Source organism: Saccostrea cucullata, unplaced genomic scaffold (genome assembly GCF_032062105.1).
Source record: "Saccostrea cucullata isolate Sc308-1 unplaced genomic scaffold, CSIRO_AGI_Scuc_v1 ctg2067, whole genome shotgun sequence".
In the NCBI taxonomy this organism is placed as follows: domain Eukaryota; kingdom Metazoa; phylum Mollusca; class Bivalvia; order Ostreida; family Ostreidae; genus Saccostrea; species Saccostrea cuccullata.
Window position 1 is genome coordinate 1 of NW_026939116.1, and position 15,914 is coordinate 15,914.

Genomic DNA, 15,914 nt, shown 5'->3' on the forward strand with positions numbered 1-15,914 from the left:
ACCACAAATATCGCCAATATATAGCGAATAAACAACAAACGCGAGCTGGCCACAAAATGTACTTGTATTCTGTGTACAGTATAGCCCGCGTAATGTCACGGGAGATAACCAAAAAAGAACACTGTAAAAATAGAAAATAAGAGAAGTCTATAAAACTAGTCCATTTTCACCACAATATAAAACAATTGCACAGAGCCTGAAACTGTGAACTGTTTTAACTTACGGATTTTACTTTGCTTTCGGGGGAATGAATCTTCGGGCTACTGAGCTTTCAGATAGTTTCTTGTCTGATTGGAAATATCTAATTTATTTAAAAATATTCTTTTCTGCCTGTTTATTGATTGCTGTAAATTTAACATATTTCAGTAACTATTTTTTTAGGATTCTAAATGATCTTTTTCAGCAGCCGTAATAAGGCATTTCATTTCAGTCTAGTTTACCGATTCATTACCATTCATTTTAAATGCAGTGTCTCGAATATACCTTGTTTCCAAGCTTCTAACAATGAAGCTATGTGATGTAAAGTGGTCACATGAACTATAATCAATTCATTAAACTTTCAATGATGAAAGAATGTCAAGCATAGTGTTATGTGATTTCTATATTTATAGTCACATGAGCAGGCGGATTTCAATGAACAGAAATGATATGATCGGCATCAAAAATGGATACCGTCCTTAGCGACAAGGACTTACAACAACCAATTTACTGTTTGCCAAAATTCAACAATTTATCACTGGTGATCGCTTGATTGACTTTTACACACATAAAAAAATTGACAGGCCTTATTTTGTGCGTAGTTTAAACTTTTAAATGTACATCTAACAGTTAAAAAAAGCTTAGTAATCAATGGCCACTCTATGTTTTGAAAAATGAGTGAAAACGACAGCATGTGTGAATATCTGAACAATTATTTTATTATTTAAAAAAAAACGGAAATTGTAGTTATACATGTCCGTCTGAAATTCAAACTGATAATGAAACTTGAATTCATTGCTTTAATTTTCATTGAGATGCACTTGACAAAAACAACCAAAGTCTTGGAAGAGCAAAGAATTGTTAAAGCACAGACTGGTTTTATATGCCATTTTCTGAAATACTATTGGGCATGTTGTTCAAATTTTTGTTCTGAGGCAATTTAATACCTGGAGACCTCTGAAAGCGATTTTTTGCCAAAAAAAAAGATTAAGTGAGAGAAGGGAACCAGAATCAAGGATCAACTACATTAAATTTCCTCATGACAGCGTCCAAACCTACACGCCATAAAAAGTAAATGAGTTTTGGGGATAAACAAATAATTAATGTTTTGTCACATCAACAATATTCGACAGATTTTTTACCCTTTGACTTGTTTCATTTTCCAAACATGAATCAAAATCCTTAAAGAAAGTAGAAACAAGTTCAGAAAATCATAGAACCTGCGATTTTCCAGCATACGAAGGGCCATACTCAAAACTGTGTTCTAAAACAATCAGAAATCGGATAAACATGTTACGGACATGTGTTTCAAATTGAAGTGAAGCCATTAAATTTAAATCATTGAAAAGTGATTTTGTTTTATTTTACGAGCACCGAGGACATTATCATACCCTTGTTCTTACCCAATGTTCCAGTAAGGAAGGATATGGAAATAACGAACAGTATTCATTCTCAACGTCCATTAAACAAATATACAAAATAAGAGCAGAGCAAACACGGACCTCCGAAACATCAGAGGTGGGATCAGGTGCCATGGAGGAGTGAGCATCCCCTGCTGACCGGTCACACCCGCCGTGTGCTCGTTGTCATAATCAGGAAATAACGGGAAAAAAAATCCGTGGTCAATTCAGTGTATAAATAATGGACTAACAATTGGTATGAAAAACGTCAGTCAGCATTTCATTCAATGATAAATTGTATTTGCTGACATGGCCATTGTATCGACCATAGAATTTACGAAATGATGACTTTAAACGAGACTGTTGATACTCTTGTTTCATCAACTTGCTTGTCAATAATGGCCCCCCAAGAAAGAGTCTGTATTTGTCAGATTCATTAGAAACCAAGAACTGTTGATAACGTTCGTATAATATGGTGCCGTTTTTTAAAGTAATGGATACGTAGAGAGATGAATTCCTTCCTTTTGTCAGTTGGTGGATCATGTCATTTCCTGCAACGTGTCAATTTTGTAAAATAAAATAAAATAAAATAAATAATTAGAAATAAGCACGATAAAGACAAAACATATCTTTTCAGAGTCTCTTTAGATAAATACAACCAAATACAATTAGATATCTTGCAGAGACGGTATATCAGCAATCCACTTTATTTCGTATTAATCTTAATTATTAATAAGCAATCTTATGGTATGGTATGAGAGAGGTTATTTTAACTAGTCCAGTAAAACAAAAATTATTTCATGTATTAAATTAAATTTATTTTATTTATTAATTTTTTTATAATGATAAGATTTATATTTACGTATCAAGTAAGTGTCAGTTGAATAACAGAAATACCGGGGTATTTATCTATCTAGTAAAAGTCAAATTTTAAATAAATTGTTATATAATACAAAGAAATATTAACCTATCCAGTAAGAATCAGTTACGTCACCAAATCCTTTTTTATATGCATCCCACGTTCTGTTAAAACCAAGAGATCCGCTTATCCGTTTCTGAATTGCCTACAATATATAATGGAGTAATAAATATAAAAATGGAGTGATAATCAAATCTTCATTTTATTTTTTTATGCTCATTTTTTCTTAATATTATCTCTTAAAACATTAGAAATATACATAACTTCAATGAAAACTGTGGCAACGACATGAATGCCGATTTTTAAAAAAATTCACCATATAAAGCAGGTATAAAATACATGAAACCTTGAAGTCTGAAATTTTTATTTTCTGATTATTTTTGGTCTCTTGGTGGTTTCATATAGATTCTTCTGTTCATAACGCTATTCTTAGTTATATTTTGAAAACATATATTGAAATCCATTATGGTCCTTCTTTGCTATTCTTTAATATATTAATGATTAGAATATTTAGGCATGTGTAGTTGTTTAAAAAAAAACATACGAAGTAATTTAATGCAAGTTCTAATTCAGCAAGAAGGAATAATTAGAAATTTGAAGAAGAAATAAGCTATTTTTTTCTAAATTTATTTGGTTGCACCTTTGTTTCATTCATTAAGAAACATGATGAGCAATTATATTTCACTGCAAATTGTTTTAAGTAAATTGTGAACACCTCTAGATCCATAAAGTATTTTTTCTCTGAAAAACCAAGCGGGGGGTATTTGTCCCTATTGGATAGTTCTAGTTTTAAAAAATGTTCTGGGCATGTTTTTTTTTTCTAATTACTTATGTATTATTTTATTTTTAAAAAGTGTGTAATTCGGCGAATTCTTCTCTTTGTATAGCTTTAACATCGTCGCAAATATGCTAAATTATTCTTTCTTTTTTTCCCAAGAAAATTAGCAATATCTATTTTAACTTATCACAAATTTACCTTAAAGCTCGAATATTTTTTTTATAATCTTAAGTAAAAAAAATAGATATCCAAACTCTTTGCTGATCAAAATACTTGGTTTTTTGAAAGAATGTTGATAAATGTCTCAAAGTAAAAAAACAAACTTAATTTTCAGCAATTGGTTTTTCAATTCACTTCACTTCAGTGATTTACATTTATAGACCATTCTTCTTCCTTTACCATTCCAATTAATCTACAAATGAAATATATCTCAATTTACAATCTCTACGTAAGAAGCAATGAAATTTTTATAGAAATTGCGTGTGATCTTTGGCAATGCCTGCATTTGAAACCAACATAAAAATAGAAGTTTTTTTACTATCTGCTTTTGAATCATTTACGCAAAACATGGTGATTCAGTTGCTTTGGCATGTGAAACATTGCATCACTTCCACTATCTATCTAAAACAGTCAGAAGTTATAATCATCAGCGTGCAGCAGAGGAGATAGAAGAATGTCAAATGAGTCATACACGCTATATTTCGACCGAGTGTTAGGGACCTCTAATATATTTTACAGTTTGTATTTTTATGAGCTATGATTTTAACATACGATCGGTTAATTCCACTATCGTCCTTACCTCTGTTAATAGAGGATACACCCGGTCTGGTTTACGTCACCTGAGTAAACTCAGATGACGTATTGCTCACTGTTGTTGTATGTTGTCTTACGTCGCCCGTCCTTCGTGAACATTTGAACATTTGTAGATTCTTCTCTGGAACCACTGAGCCAATATTTACTAAATTTGGTAGATATATACAACATCTATGGGTGCCTAGCACAGGAGGAGTGGGGCTTAAACCACCAAAATTACTTTACTCATTCACGTCTTCATTTCAGGTCATTAAGCAGTCAAACTGTTGTCATGATTATAATAAGCAGTGAGCTCTCTACAAAATTGTGAAACTGATGGCTTTTCTGATTACATTTTGTCCGGCATCCGTCTGTCTGTAAACTTTTCACATTTTCGACTTCTTCTCAAGAACCGCTGGGCCAATTTCAACCAAACTTGCCACAAAGTATCCTTGGGTAAAGGGGATTCAAGTTTGTTCAAATGAAGGGCCATGCCTTCATACAAGGGGAGATAATTGGGAATTAATGAAAATTTGTTGGTATATTTTAAAAATCTTCTTCTCAAGAACCACTGGGCCAGGAAAGATGAAACTTATAGGGAAACATCCTCAGGTAGTGTAGATTCAAGTTTATACAAATCATGACCCCCGGGGGTAGGGCGGGGCCAAAATGGCCGACCAAAGTTTTACATAGAAATATATAGGATAATTCTTTAAAAATCTTCTTTTCAAGAATGACAAAGCCACAATTCATCATATTTATATGGAAGAATGTTTAGGTAGTGTAGATTCAAGCTTGTTGAAATCATGACCCACGGGGGTAGGGCGGGGCCAAAATGGCCGACCAAAATTTTACATAGAAATATATATGAGAATTCTTTAAAAATCTTCTTCCCAAGAATGACAATCCAAAATGCATCATATTTATATGGAAGCATGCTCAGGTAGTGTAGATTAAAGTTTGTTGAAATCATGACCCTTGGGGGTAGGGCGGGGCAAAAATGGCCGACCAAAGTTTTGCATTGAAATATTTAGGAAAATTCTTTAAAAATCTTCTTCCCAAGAATGACATAGCCATAATTCATCATATTTATGTGGAAGCATGCTCAAGTAGTGAAGATTCAAGCTAGTGTAGATTCAAGCTTGTTCAAACCATGACCCCCGGGGCTAGGGCGGGACCAAAATTTCCGACCAAAGTTTTACATAGAAATGTAGGGAAAATTCTTTAACACTTCTTCTCAAGAATGACGAAGCCAAAATTCATCATATTTATATGGAAGCATGCTCAAGTAGTGTAGATTCAAATTTGTTCAAATTATGACCCCCGGGGGTAGGGCGGGGCCAAAATGGCTGACCAAAGTTTTGCATAGAAATATAAAGGAAAATTCTTTAAAAATCATTTTCTAGAAAATAGCAAATCCTTGATTAGTCATGGGACTACTTTTGGATTTAAACTTGACAATAAAAAGCCATTTTCTACTTTTTCCTACCCTTAGTGCTCAGGTGAGCGATGTGGCCCATGGGCCTCTTGTTTGGTTGTTACTCTGATGTAACTCGGGGTATTACGTAACTACAGTAAGCATGCTGACTGTATAATTATGAGAAGCAATGGTACTTCTTTCTGAATTTTGAATTTTATGGCCTCGGGTTTAAAACACGAACCAATTTAACAGGTCGAGGAAACTATTTTCTGTGACGTCGGAATAAATTTACATGCTAAATGAGATACCCACGTGACTGACAAATCGACCAATCCGCTGAATGAGTTGGGTTACTACAAAACATACTACGTTTGTAAAATACCAGTGTTTTCAAATTGCTCTCGGAAAGACATGATGCATTTTTTCAAGATTTTTTCATGCTTTATACAAAGTTTATATTATTATCTACTAATTCCATGCTCACATTTACAAACAATTCATTAATAATGATAATATTGGGGCTTTCTCCACTCCATTGAATAAGTCTATTTGTTGACAATTGATTGTATTCATGTGCTTATTGTATCAGCTGTGTATCAATGAATAAAAATTTCACGTGTATTCCATGCTCTTAAACAACCGAATCGAGGTGTACTCACTATTGTCATGTATACAGTTTAGAATGGTGTAGAAATGCTTTGGTGCAAAATTCTATTATTGCTACTTGTTGCAATGCCATTCAAGCGTCGATGCTCCTTCGAAAAACATTTTGAACATGGGACAGACAATCTGCTAGACAGAAAACACATCCCAGCAGCTGTACGTAATTCGGCAAAACTTTACGGGCTGCGGGATTCACGTAGATCTATTTGCACTGGGTGCTGTGCGTTTTTGGCAAGGTCGTCACGCAAAGTAAGTCATATAATACAAATGCATGCACGTAGCAACAGGGGGGCCTGCAAGGCCCCCTCACTTTTTTCCCCAACATTACTTTTACTATTGAAAATCTTCATTGCAAGGCTGCCCGCCCTCCCCCTCCCCCACTTTATACTACAGTAGATTGACACCAGGAAAATGTAGTGTTGAATACCAAAAAGAGTGGTACTGAAGGAAATGGGCATAAAAAATACACCCCACCTACGAAATAGGATTTTCGAGTTCGGTCAATTTTCCTTTTTTTTCAAACTAGTCAACTTTTTCAAGTTCGTAAAAAAATATTTCTTCCCCCCCCCATCCTTTTCAAAAACGATGCTACGTGACTGAAATATAATGTTTGCTTAATTGGATATACATTTACCTTACTGAGGTAGCATGACTTGTTTTTGTAAACAATTTTCATTGCATATGAGATGCACATCGTTTTTTTTTTCTTCCAAAACTAGAGGTACTGTGAGCAAGCCCTCCTTGTCTCCCATACAGTTATAATGACAGAGTGGAAAACCAAAATATATGTTGAATCAAAAAGTAAAAAAGGTGGTCACAATGACGTTATATTCTATAAACTGAGATTTTTTTATTCATGGAATACAATAAAAATCTGGATATTATTTGATTGATTTAACCCATGCTTACACACATCCTATTTTATTTTTGTTTGTTTGTTAAATATACATTTACAGATAATTTTTTTACATTACATTAACATTGGACATTCATTCAATTTGATAAAATTTAATTCAAATGATTTAACTTCACCAAAAATGTTCAGGACAAAAGAAATTGCACACTACCCCCAAAACCCGGGAAAATGCTCCATGTAAATGAACTTCATATAATTTTGTATAGTAGGTTAACGAATATATAAGGCACATGGGTGCTCATCTCTGCATTGTTCTTTCTTGAGCGAAATTAAACTGTTAACTTGGATATTTTACGAAGTGAAAGGTATAAACTTTTTAGAGAAAATCAGACGAGTCAGAACAAGGAGGGTCACAAGGAAAGAAATCAAATATTCCCTTCAACGACGAATCGTCTGACCATGTCAACATCGAAGTCCAGACAGGTATAGTGTGTCCAACTCTAGCACCATCTACTTCTTCTTTGGATGCTGCTGTTCAAACGGTGCCAATTTCTTCATGTGGAAAAGAAGTTCAGACTTGTACAAGCGCAAGCATGTTAGAAGACAATGTATGTCAAACAGATTTCATTTATGATACAAATGTGCATTTGCTTGAGAATTTGCAATACCAAATAGATATTTTGAATGAAGAAATTAAAAAGAAAGAAATTGTTATCAATAAATTGAAAAATGAAATGAGTGGTCTATATAATATCCACAATCAACAAGATCAAATCAATTTTGTGAAAGAAATATTTTGTGAAAAATCAAATTCATTGAAATCGAATCAATTTGATTGTGATGTAAGTATGTTGTCAAATATTTCTTTAGATGAAATGTATGAAAAGCAGGCACCAGTTGTCAGAACACTCTTTGATTGCTTGACCCAACGCTCGCAAGAAGACGAATCATTTGAAAATCGCCAAAAACGGAAATTTCGGAAATGTTTAGCATTAGAATTGTTAATTTCCGCTAATAATCTGCGTTACGTTTCACCACTGTCTTTTGCTCCTTTAGTGTTATTATATAATTCAACAGGGAGTAAAACTGCTGTTGAATTATTTTGCCACACTTTGCCATCAGGTAGCTATCCTTTCCTTCAGAACTGGCTAGCCAAACTAGAACCACACAAAAATGATAGTGACAATTCTGTATCTGATCTCATGTATGCTTTTGACAACAACCAAAGGTTACAAAAGGTTTGGTTATCAAGAAACTCAAATAAACAAACACTTGAAGTTATGACAAATATTATCAAGTTAGAATTGGAAGGTTACTATTTCCAAAAATCTCCAAATTTTCATCCAGAAATCTGGAGAAATTTTGAAAAAATCCAAACTTTCGCTTTTTCTCGACAAAGAAAGAAAATAAAGAATCTCTAAGAAAAAGTTTTGAAGCTGTTTTATGTTTTGAAGAAAATGACAAAATCCAAGACAAAATTTTAGAAAATGAATTGAAAGCTACAACTATCCAATGTAAACAATGCAAAAAAGTATTCGATAAAAAGAAAATCAAATGTGATGTTTGTAAAATAAACATAAGACACGGTACATCGATCGACGAACCAATTTCAACAAGAATTATTCCAAACAAAAATGAAACAAAGGTTAAGATTACAAATTACGTAGAATGTTGTGAGAAGGAGGGGGTGTAACTTTGAAGAGTAATTCAGTTTGTCCTACACCAGGCACTGAGTCCGATGAACACCCTTTGTATTCGCATAAATCGAAATCGAGTTCCAATTCAAATACTAGTATCAGGACCCCTAAAATTACTCTGTTAGACCCCGTTTTCGTAAATCCTGCATCCAAATCTTCCCTCAGAGTTGTCCTTGATAAAATTGCGGTCGATGCAGGTATAAATACAAAGTCACGTTATTTTGTTTATATTGTCTGCGACGGTTCACCAATGACGTTGTTATGGCAATTAATTATGGAAGAACCCCACAAATATTCATGGATTATTCCAGTTACAGGCCTAGGACACGAAGAAATGAATATGTTTAAGTCTTTTACAGAAATGTTTTATGATTTCATTTTGTCGGAATTCTTTAAAACCCAGGGTTATTCTACACCAAAAGCACTCGCATTTGCAAAACGTTGTTCTGACCACCATATAGCATTTGATAATTTAATAAAATTCAGAGAATGTATTTGGATGGAATTAGTAAATTCTTTCAAAATTACTAAATCAAATGAAGTTGAACAAAATTTTGAAGGCTTTTGTCAGTGGGTGGAGGGAAGCAATGACCAAACTTTGCAATTTATTTTCCAGACAATGTTGCCTTGCCTAGAATCAATTTTTATGTTTCGAGAAGGTGTCAGGGGAAATAAGTATCAACTTGTAGATAGCGCAAGAAAAGTTTTCAGACAAATATGGTACGGTAGGCATCATACCAAATACATGTTGATTGACAGTTTTAACCTCACCTCCCGACTTCTCATGCCCTCCGAAATATTAGATTGTTTAAATAATAACACATCTTTCTCACGTAGTGGCCGCGAAGATGCACACCAGGGTCTAGATTTTATTCTTGAAGAATACAATAGAAACATTAAAAAACATGTGAGTGGTGTTGCAAACAGTCTTAAATGGGAAATAGTTATAAAAAATTTTGATAACCTGGAAATATTATCCAAAAATATCTGTGCTTTGTTAGGTATCCAAGATCACCACACACAACCAAAACAAATCAAAAATTTTGCTGAAGAAAGAGATAAATTCAGAATGAAAATAAGAAAATCAAACTATTTACAACCCGTTTCCAATAGATGCATTTCCGGTATAGATCAATCTTCTGACAAAATTTGCCAAAATGTATTATCATTTACCCTTTCATCTTTGGAAAATATGCGATTGATTTTTACAGATTTTCTGTTGCATTGTAAATATCCAAGTCCTTTGAAATTTCAGAAAATCCCAGTTTCAAAAACTGAACAGATAGAAATGTCAAAAGACGAAAACAAGACTAAAGCTCAACTTTTGATTTTAATTGATGAACATATTTCTCTGCTTCCTTCAGATAAAATACAATTTTACGAATCAGAAAGAAAATCACTTAAAAGTGCAAAAAAATCTAGTTTATTGGACTTTCTTAAAGTTCTTAGAAATGAAGTTTTGGATTGTTCTGAGTGTATTGATATTTGATAAGTTTAAACGTGTAATTTAGAAAGTTGGTGTATGCTTGTCCGTAGACTTAGCAGTTAATTTATTTATCATTCGTTTATGGAATGATTACAAAGATGCGAACATTATGTACATAGTGACTTTGTAAATATTATTTACTAAGTATACAAATTTAAGATATATATACTTGTATATATGTATAAACATGTATATGCATGCTACTTAATCCATGTGCAGCTGTTATATGTCAAATGTACGTGAGACTTTAGTACAATTGTGTAGAATAAATGTCGTACAGCAATACACTTTTGTTTAAGAATGTATGAACTTTTAGTCAATAAATGAATTCGACCAGTAGCATATGGTAAATAAATGAATATCAAGTATAAAAACTTAATTTTTATTACTTGTGAAGAGTTTGTGAGCGCTATTTCAACCAAGTATTTAACACATAAAATCAGCTCTGTTTGTTAATGTGAGCATGGAACAGTTTATTTACTCCTTATTCTTTCTATTTGTAACAAAAAAATTAAAAATAGATATTAGTTGACTCTCCGACAGGCATTTGAAATCTTGTCGTAAATTGGCCGAAATCACGTGTTTGTAGTAAAATGTAAACACGTAGTAGACCAGCATGCTTTGCGGTTCATTCATTCGACTGGGTCATTGTATGCTGTGCGCACCTCTGTGCGCAATGACAACAATATCCATATAAGGTAGTTTCCTCGACCTGTTTAAATTGTTGGAAAGCTGTTTCATGATACCCAGGTGACCAATATGGCCCATGGGCCATTTGTTATACCCATTAATTGCATTAACATTATTATATCACCAAAAAGTTCACTTGTACATTAAAGCATATCGTTTGCATCGTCGTGGACTGCTTCTCTGAATCTAAGACTGAGAATGGATGATAATAGTAAATGTTTTAACCATCCCTTCGTCAAGTATTGTTTCATTCTACAAAACAGTGTCTTTTTCGACAAACTATGATCTTTGAGTATCCTTAAAATACCCGCAAGTATGCAAAAGTTATTTTTTTTCAAAGAAGATTAGCAATATCTAGATTAATTTATCACAGATTTACCTTAAAGTACGAATATTTTTTTAACAATCTTAAGGTAGTGCGATCCTCAGGTTTATAAAATTAGCAATTATGTAATTCAAAATACTCACAAAAGTATTTTTGAATTTACAAAGTTATGTTAATTTATCCACCGTATTTATATAAAGTTAAAGAATAAAGTTAATCATATTATATAGGGGAAATTTTCAAATCTTCAACATTTTTGTAGAAAAAGCGATTTGGAATATGAGCAACGCATTTTCAATTTGCAAATTGATCAATAAATTTATTTTATTTTTTTTTTTAAAGAGAGAGGTATCCAGGCATTCAAATACACTGTCATGATTTTTATACCTATTTGGTATTTTTTGTTTTCTATTCTCGTCATGTATTCTATAAGACATGGTGTAAAATGCTTTTACTATCATTGCAAGACACCACAAATTACTTCTTATTTCATATCATGCTAATAAGCATTGGTATTTAAAGCTGGATTTAAGAAAATATTATTTCTCTGAAACTGTATTAATTTTTTTTCCCTTTTTTAGGGTCCTAAAGTCAACTTTTTCATGACCTTTTCTAAGACTTCCAAAAAACCTTGAATCTTAGAAGATTAGCAGTATCTAGATTAATTTATCACAGAATTACCTAAAAGTATTTTTAACAATCTTGAATAGATAACCAAATACTTCATGGATGAAAATAATAATTTTGAATTCTTGGTTCATTGATAGAATGTTGAATAACGTCTTGTAGTAAAAAAAAAAAAACAACAAACTTGTTATTCAGCAATCGGTGTGTCATTTCACTCCACTTCAGTGATTTACATTAATATCACATTCTTCTTCCTTTACAATTCAACGTGATGTGCAAATAAAATCTATCTTCATTTTTTCCTCAGAAAGAAGCAAGCAAATTTAAAAGACATTGCGTGAGATCTTCAATTTGATAACCAACATAAAAAGAGGGTTGTTTATGCTATCTTCCAGATTGCTTTTCTTTAAATATATACACAAAACAGCAGGGTGATTCAGTCACCTTATCATGTTATCTGAAGCATTGCATCAATTCCAATATCTATATAAAACAGTTAAAAGTTATAACTATCAGCGTGCAGCAGATGAGAAATGACATATGAGTCATACACGTTATATTTCGACCGAGTTTAAGGGATAATTGATATATTTTACAGTGAGGAAGTTTATGATAGAGACATGATTTTAACATTCGATCTGTTTTTTTTTTATTTCCCCTATCGTCCATACATAAACTGTTTCGCATCTTTATAAAGAGGATATATCCGGTCTGTTTTCTTTAATCTATAATCTAAAAAATGGCGTTTTGCATTCTGATAACGATTTTTATTACAATTCGAAAAGCTAGAGTCTTCTTGACAATGACATTCCAAACCTTACAAATTTTATGAAGAAATAACTGAACTCAACAAAAGTGTTTTTCGTCAACCCATTCACATTATTACAGATGCAAAATATCTATCTTCTTTTCTTGGTCTTGAATGATGGACAGAATCTCAATTTGTAAAATAAAAAAAATATTCTGAATTGTTTAAATGATTTTTTTTTTCTCCATAATTAGTGAATACTAATTCTTAGAAACTGTATAACGTAGAGTTCTTGTCTGACATTATTAATTAGAAAAATATTACGTTTTATGCACAAACGCTATTAGTTATATACATGTATTGTCAAAAATACGGTGAAGTCGAGCAATAATGCAACGCACCAAATATTATCACCCAGTGTTGTGTGGAGCAGGGGATGGTCCTTGTTCATAGGGAAAAATGAGCTGGGGATCAGGAAAAAAACTACACAAATAGATGCGAAAATTGGCTTGCACATAGTAAAAGAGTTTCAAAAATGTTACTAGTTATGCTTTGAAGAAGCCTTTAGTAGACCTACAAATGACAACTAAAAAGTCTAGAGCTGGACGTCATAAGTGGATATTACTGTTAACTATTCGAGCTTTTAGAATTAGATTAGAAAATTATCTATTAAAAGAATAAATTCCTTGATTTATTTTCAACTGTAGCATTTCTGACATGGATAACTCGATTACTTATAGAAAACCAAATGCATTGTCGAATATATGCTTTGAACAATTTATTTTTTTAAAGATGCTAGTTTTCTGAACAAATTCAAAACCACGAGTGACGTTTTGAGGTCGTCAGTGTTGTGTCGACTGCTCTTTCGAATTATTTGTTTATCAAAGATAAAAATTTTAGCAATAGAAATTCCGGTGAATTTTGTAACAATGTTTATTATTATGTTTACCAATTTTTAAATTTATAGTATTTGTGAAACAACAAATATTGAAAATTTTCGCGCTTTCTGGGATAACCCTCGTATTTTTTTTTAATTTCTTTTACATAAGGCTATCATCAAATTAGGTCTGTTTTTATTTTCAATGCTGAGCTAAAGTGTGCAAATATAAGGTGTGTTGTCAACGAGCAAATGGTTCTTGACTAAAATAAACGTTGTTAGTCTTGTACATATTAATGGTTTATTTTCCATTTTAATATGTAAAAAATGAAAGCACATTTTGTGTTACGTAACAAAAGTACAAGAGTATGAACAATATCAAAAGTCATTATCAAAGCTTTCATACAAACATTTTTTATTCATTTAAGGTCAGACGAGACGTTCCTCAAAATCTGTTTTGTTTTTCTTGGTAATGTATGAAAAGTATTCAAAATTTTAATAACATTCTGATTTCTAAACCAGTTTCTAAACGTTTTTAAAACATCCAAACACTTAAACATTTGAAACTTAAAAATTATTTTCTTACCCAATGGATTATATAAAAAAACTACCCCTGATATCTTGCCGAAATGCCTGGCAAGGTACCTCAATTTTTTGTAAGTAAACATGTTTAAGTAGCAACACTTCAATGACAAACTCTTAGAAAAAATTATTTATTATTAAGGAACGTCTCGTCTGCCCTTAATCCATTTCGTTCATGAAAGTTAAAATTACTGCAAATATTTATCATCATGAAATTAATTCTTCACTATGAACACTTTTCCGTTAACAACAATTCTAGATATCACGATCAGAATGAACTTTTCCTTTCTGACAAGGCAGATAACAACCTTATCTTTTTTATAAGGCTCATTACTTGAATTTTAATTTATAGGTAATCAAATTTTTGTCCCCCACTTGAAAAGTGGGGGATATTAATTTGGGTTTGTCTGTCTGTCTGTAACGCTTTCGTTTCCACACGATATCTCGAGAACCCTTTGCGCTTTTGCAATGAAATTTAGCATAGCAACTCTCTATGGACTATTGATTTTGAGGTCAAAATGTCAAGGTCATGAATAAGCAAATTCTGTTAGTTATAAAACTTTCGTTTCCACACGATATCTCTAGAAATATTTGAGCTATTGCAATGAAATTTTACATAACAACTCTCTGTGGCCTAAGGAAGACCCCTATTGATTTTGAGGTCAAAAGGTCAAAGTTCAAGGTCGTAAAATTTATACATTCTGTCTGTGTGTAACACTATCATTTCCGGGCGATATTTCAAGAAGATTTTGAGCTTATGCAATGTAATTTTATACCAACCTCCCTAGGACCTCTCTCACCCCTCTAAAAGTGCCCCGCCCAGTTTGTTTTATTAGTATTTATAGTATTACATGTCGCTATTTTTAGCATAGGGGCATGCGGAGAGTTATTGCGTATAAAACAGGTTCTCGGTGGACTTTATGTTCTTATTACATCTATTAGAATTGTTTAATAAAGGCTAAATAAATCAAACACCATGGAATGTGTGAAATTTTGACAATACTGAACATGAATATATACATGTCTGTGACTTGACTTCTGCATATACTTCACTTCACTTAAGGCGATTACGTGGTCTAGTGGTATGTCTCCCGCTGTGAGAGGAACCGGGATTGAATATCGGACGATGTTTTTTTTTTCTTTTTTTGTAAACTTTTCTTTTTTTTAAATGATAGTATTCGGCATGTGAAAAGAAAAATTTATGAGGTTATAAAATCATCATTACAGTGTAATAGATATTCCATATAAAAAGAATCTTCTACACACATAATAAAGAATAAGCAATCAAATCTTTATAAGCATATTGATATACATGTATTTTATTTGCTTCAGTATACATGTATACATTTAATAATCTTACAAATTCAGTCAGGGGGATCCGACTTTTTCCCTAAGCGGTGATCACGAATTCTCTGAATTAGATTGTTTAGTTGAATATATTTTATTATCTAACAAATACAAAATCGAATTTGGCAGTAGGCATAGCCCCCTCTCCATAATCAAACTGTTCTCTTTTGGTCCCTTGTTAAGGATGAAATTCGTCAAATCGATTAAGGAGTTGAAGCACTGATCTCCATTTCTAATTTCATAATAGTACATAAGAAAAACTTTGTTATTTTTAGAAGTTATCTAAAAGAAATTAGATCTAAAAATACCAGTCATTCCTTAAAATGTTTCACTCCCATATCTATATAAAAAGAATGCATTTTAACTGCATAAGCTTTGATCTAAAATATTGTTTAACATCATTATCTATATAAAACACCCCGGAATTTCCATTGTAATTGCTTTATTCTCATTAATAAATAAAACAGCAAAGAATTTTATCGTTATTGTTTATGATCAGCAAAATTCCT

The 15,914-nt window shown here is 32.3% G+C and overlaps 1 protein-coding gene across 1 annotated transcript; it reads left to right on the forward strand.

Moving 5' to 3' along the window:
- Positions 1 to 5,743: 5,743 nt before the first annotated feature.
- LOC134252300 (uncharacterized) lies at positions 5,744 to 9,796 on the forward strand. Its single transcript, XM_062734740.1, has 3 exons — positions 5,744 to 6,419; positions 7,407 to 8,264; positions 9,725 to 9,796. The coding sequence occupies exons 1-3, from the start codon at positions 6,201 to 6,203 to the stop codon at positions 9,794 to 9,796; spliced, it is 1,149 nt and encodes a 382-aa protein (XP_062590724.1). The 5' UTR covers positions 5,744 to 6,200.
- The last annotated feature ends 6,118 nt before the right edge of the window (positions 9,797 to 15,914 follow it).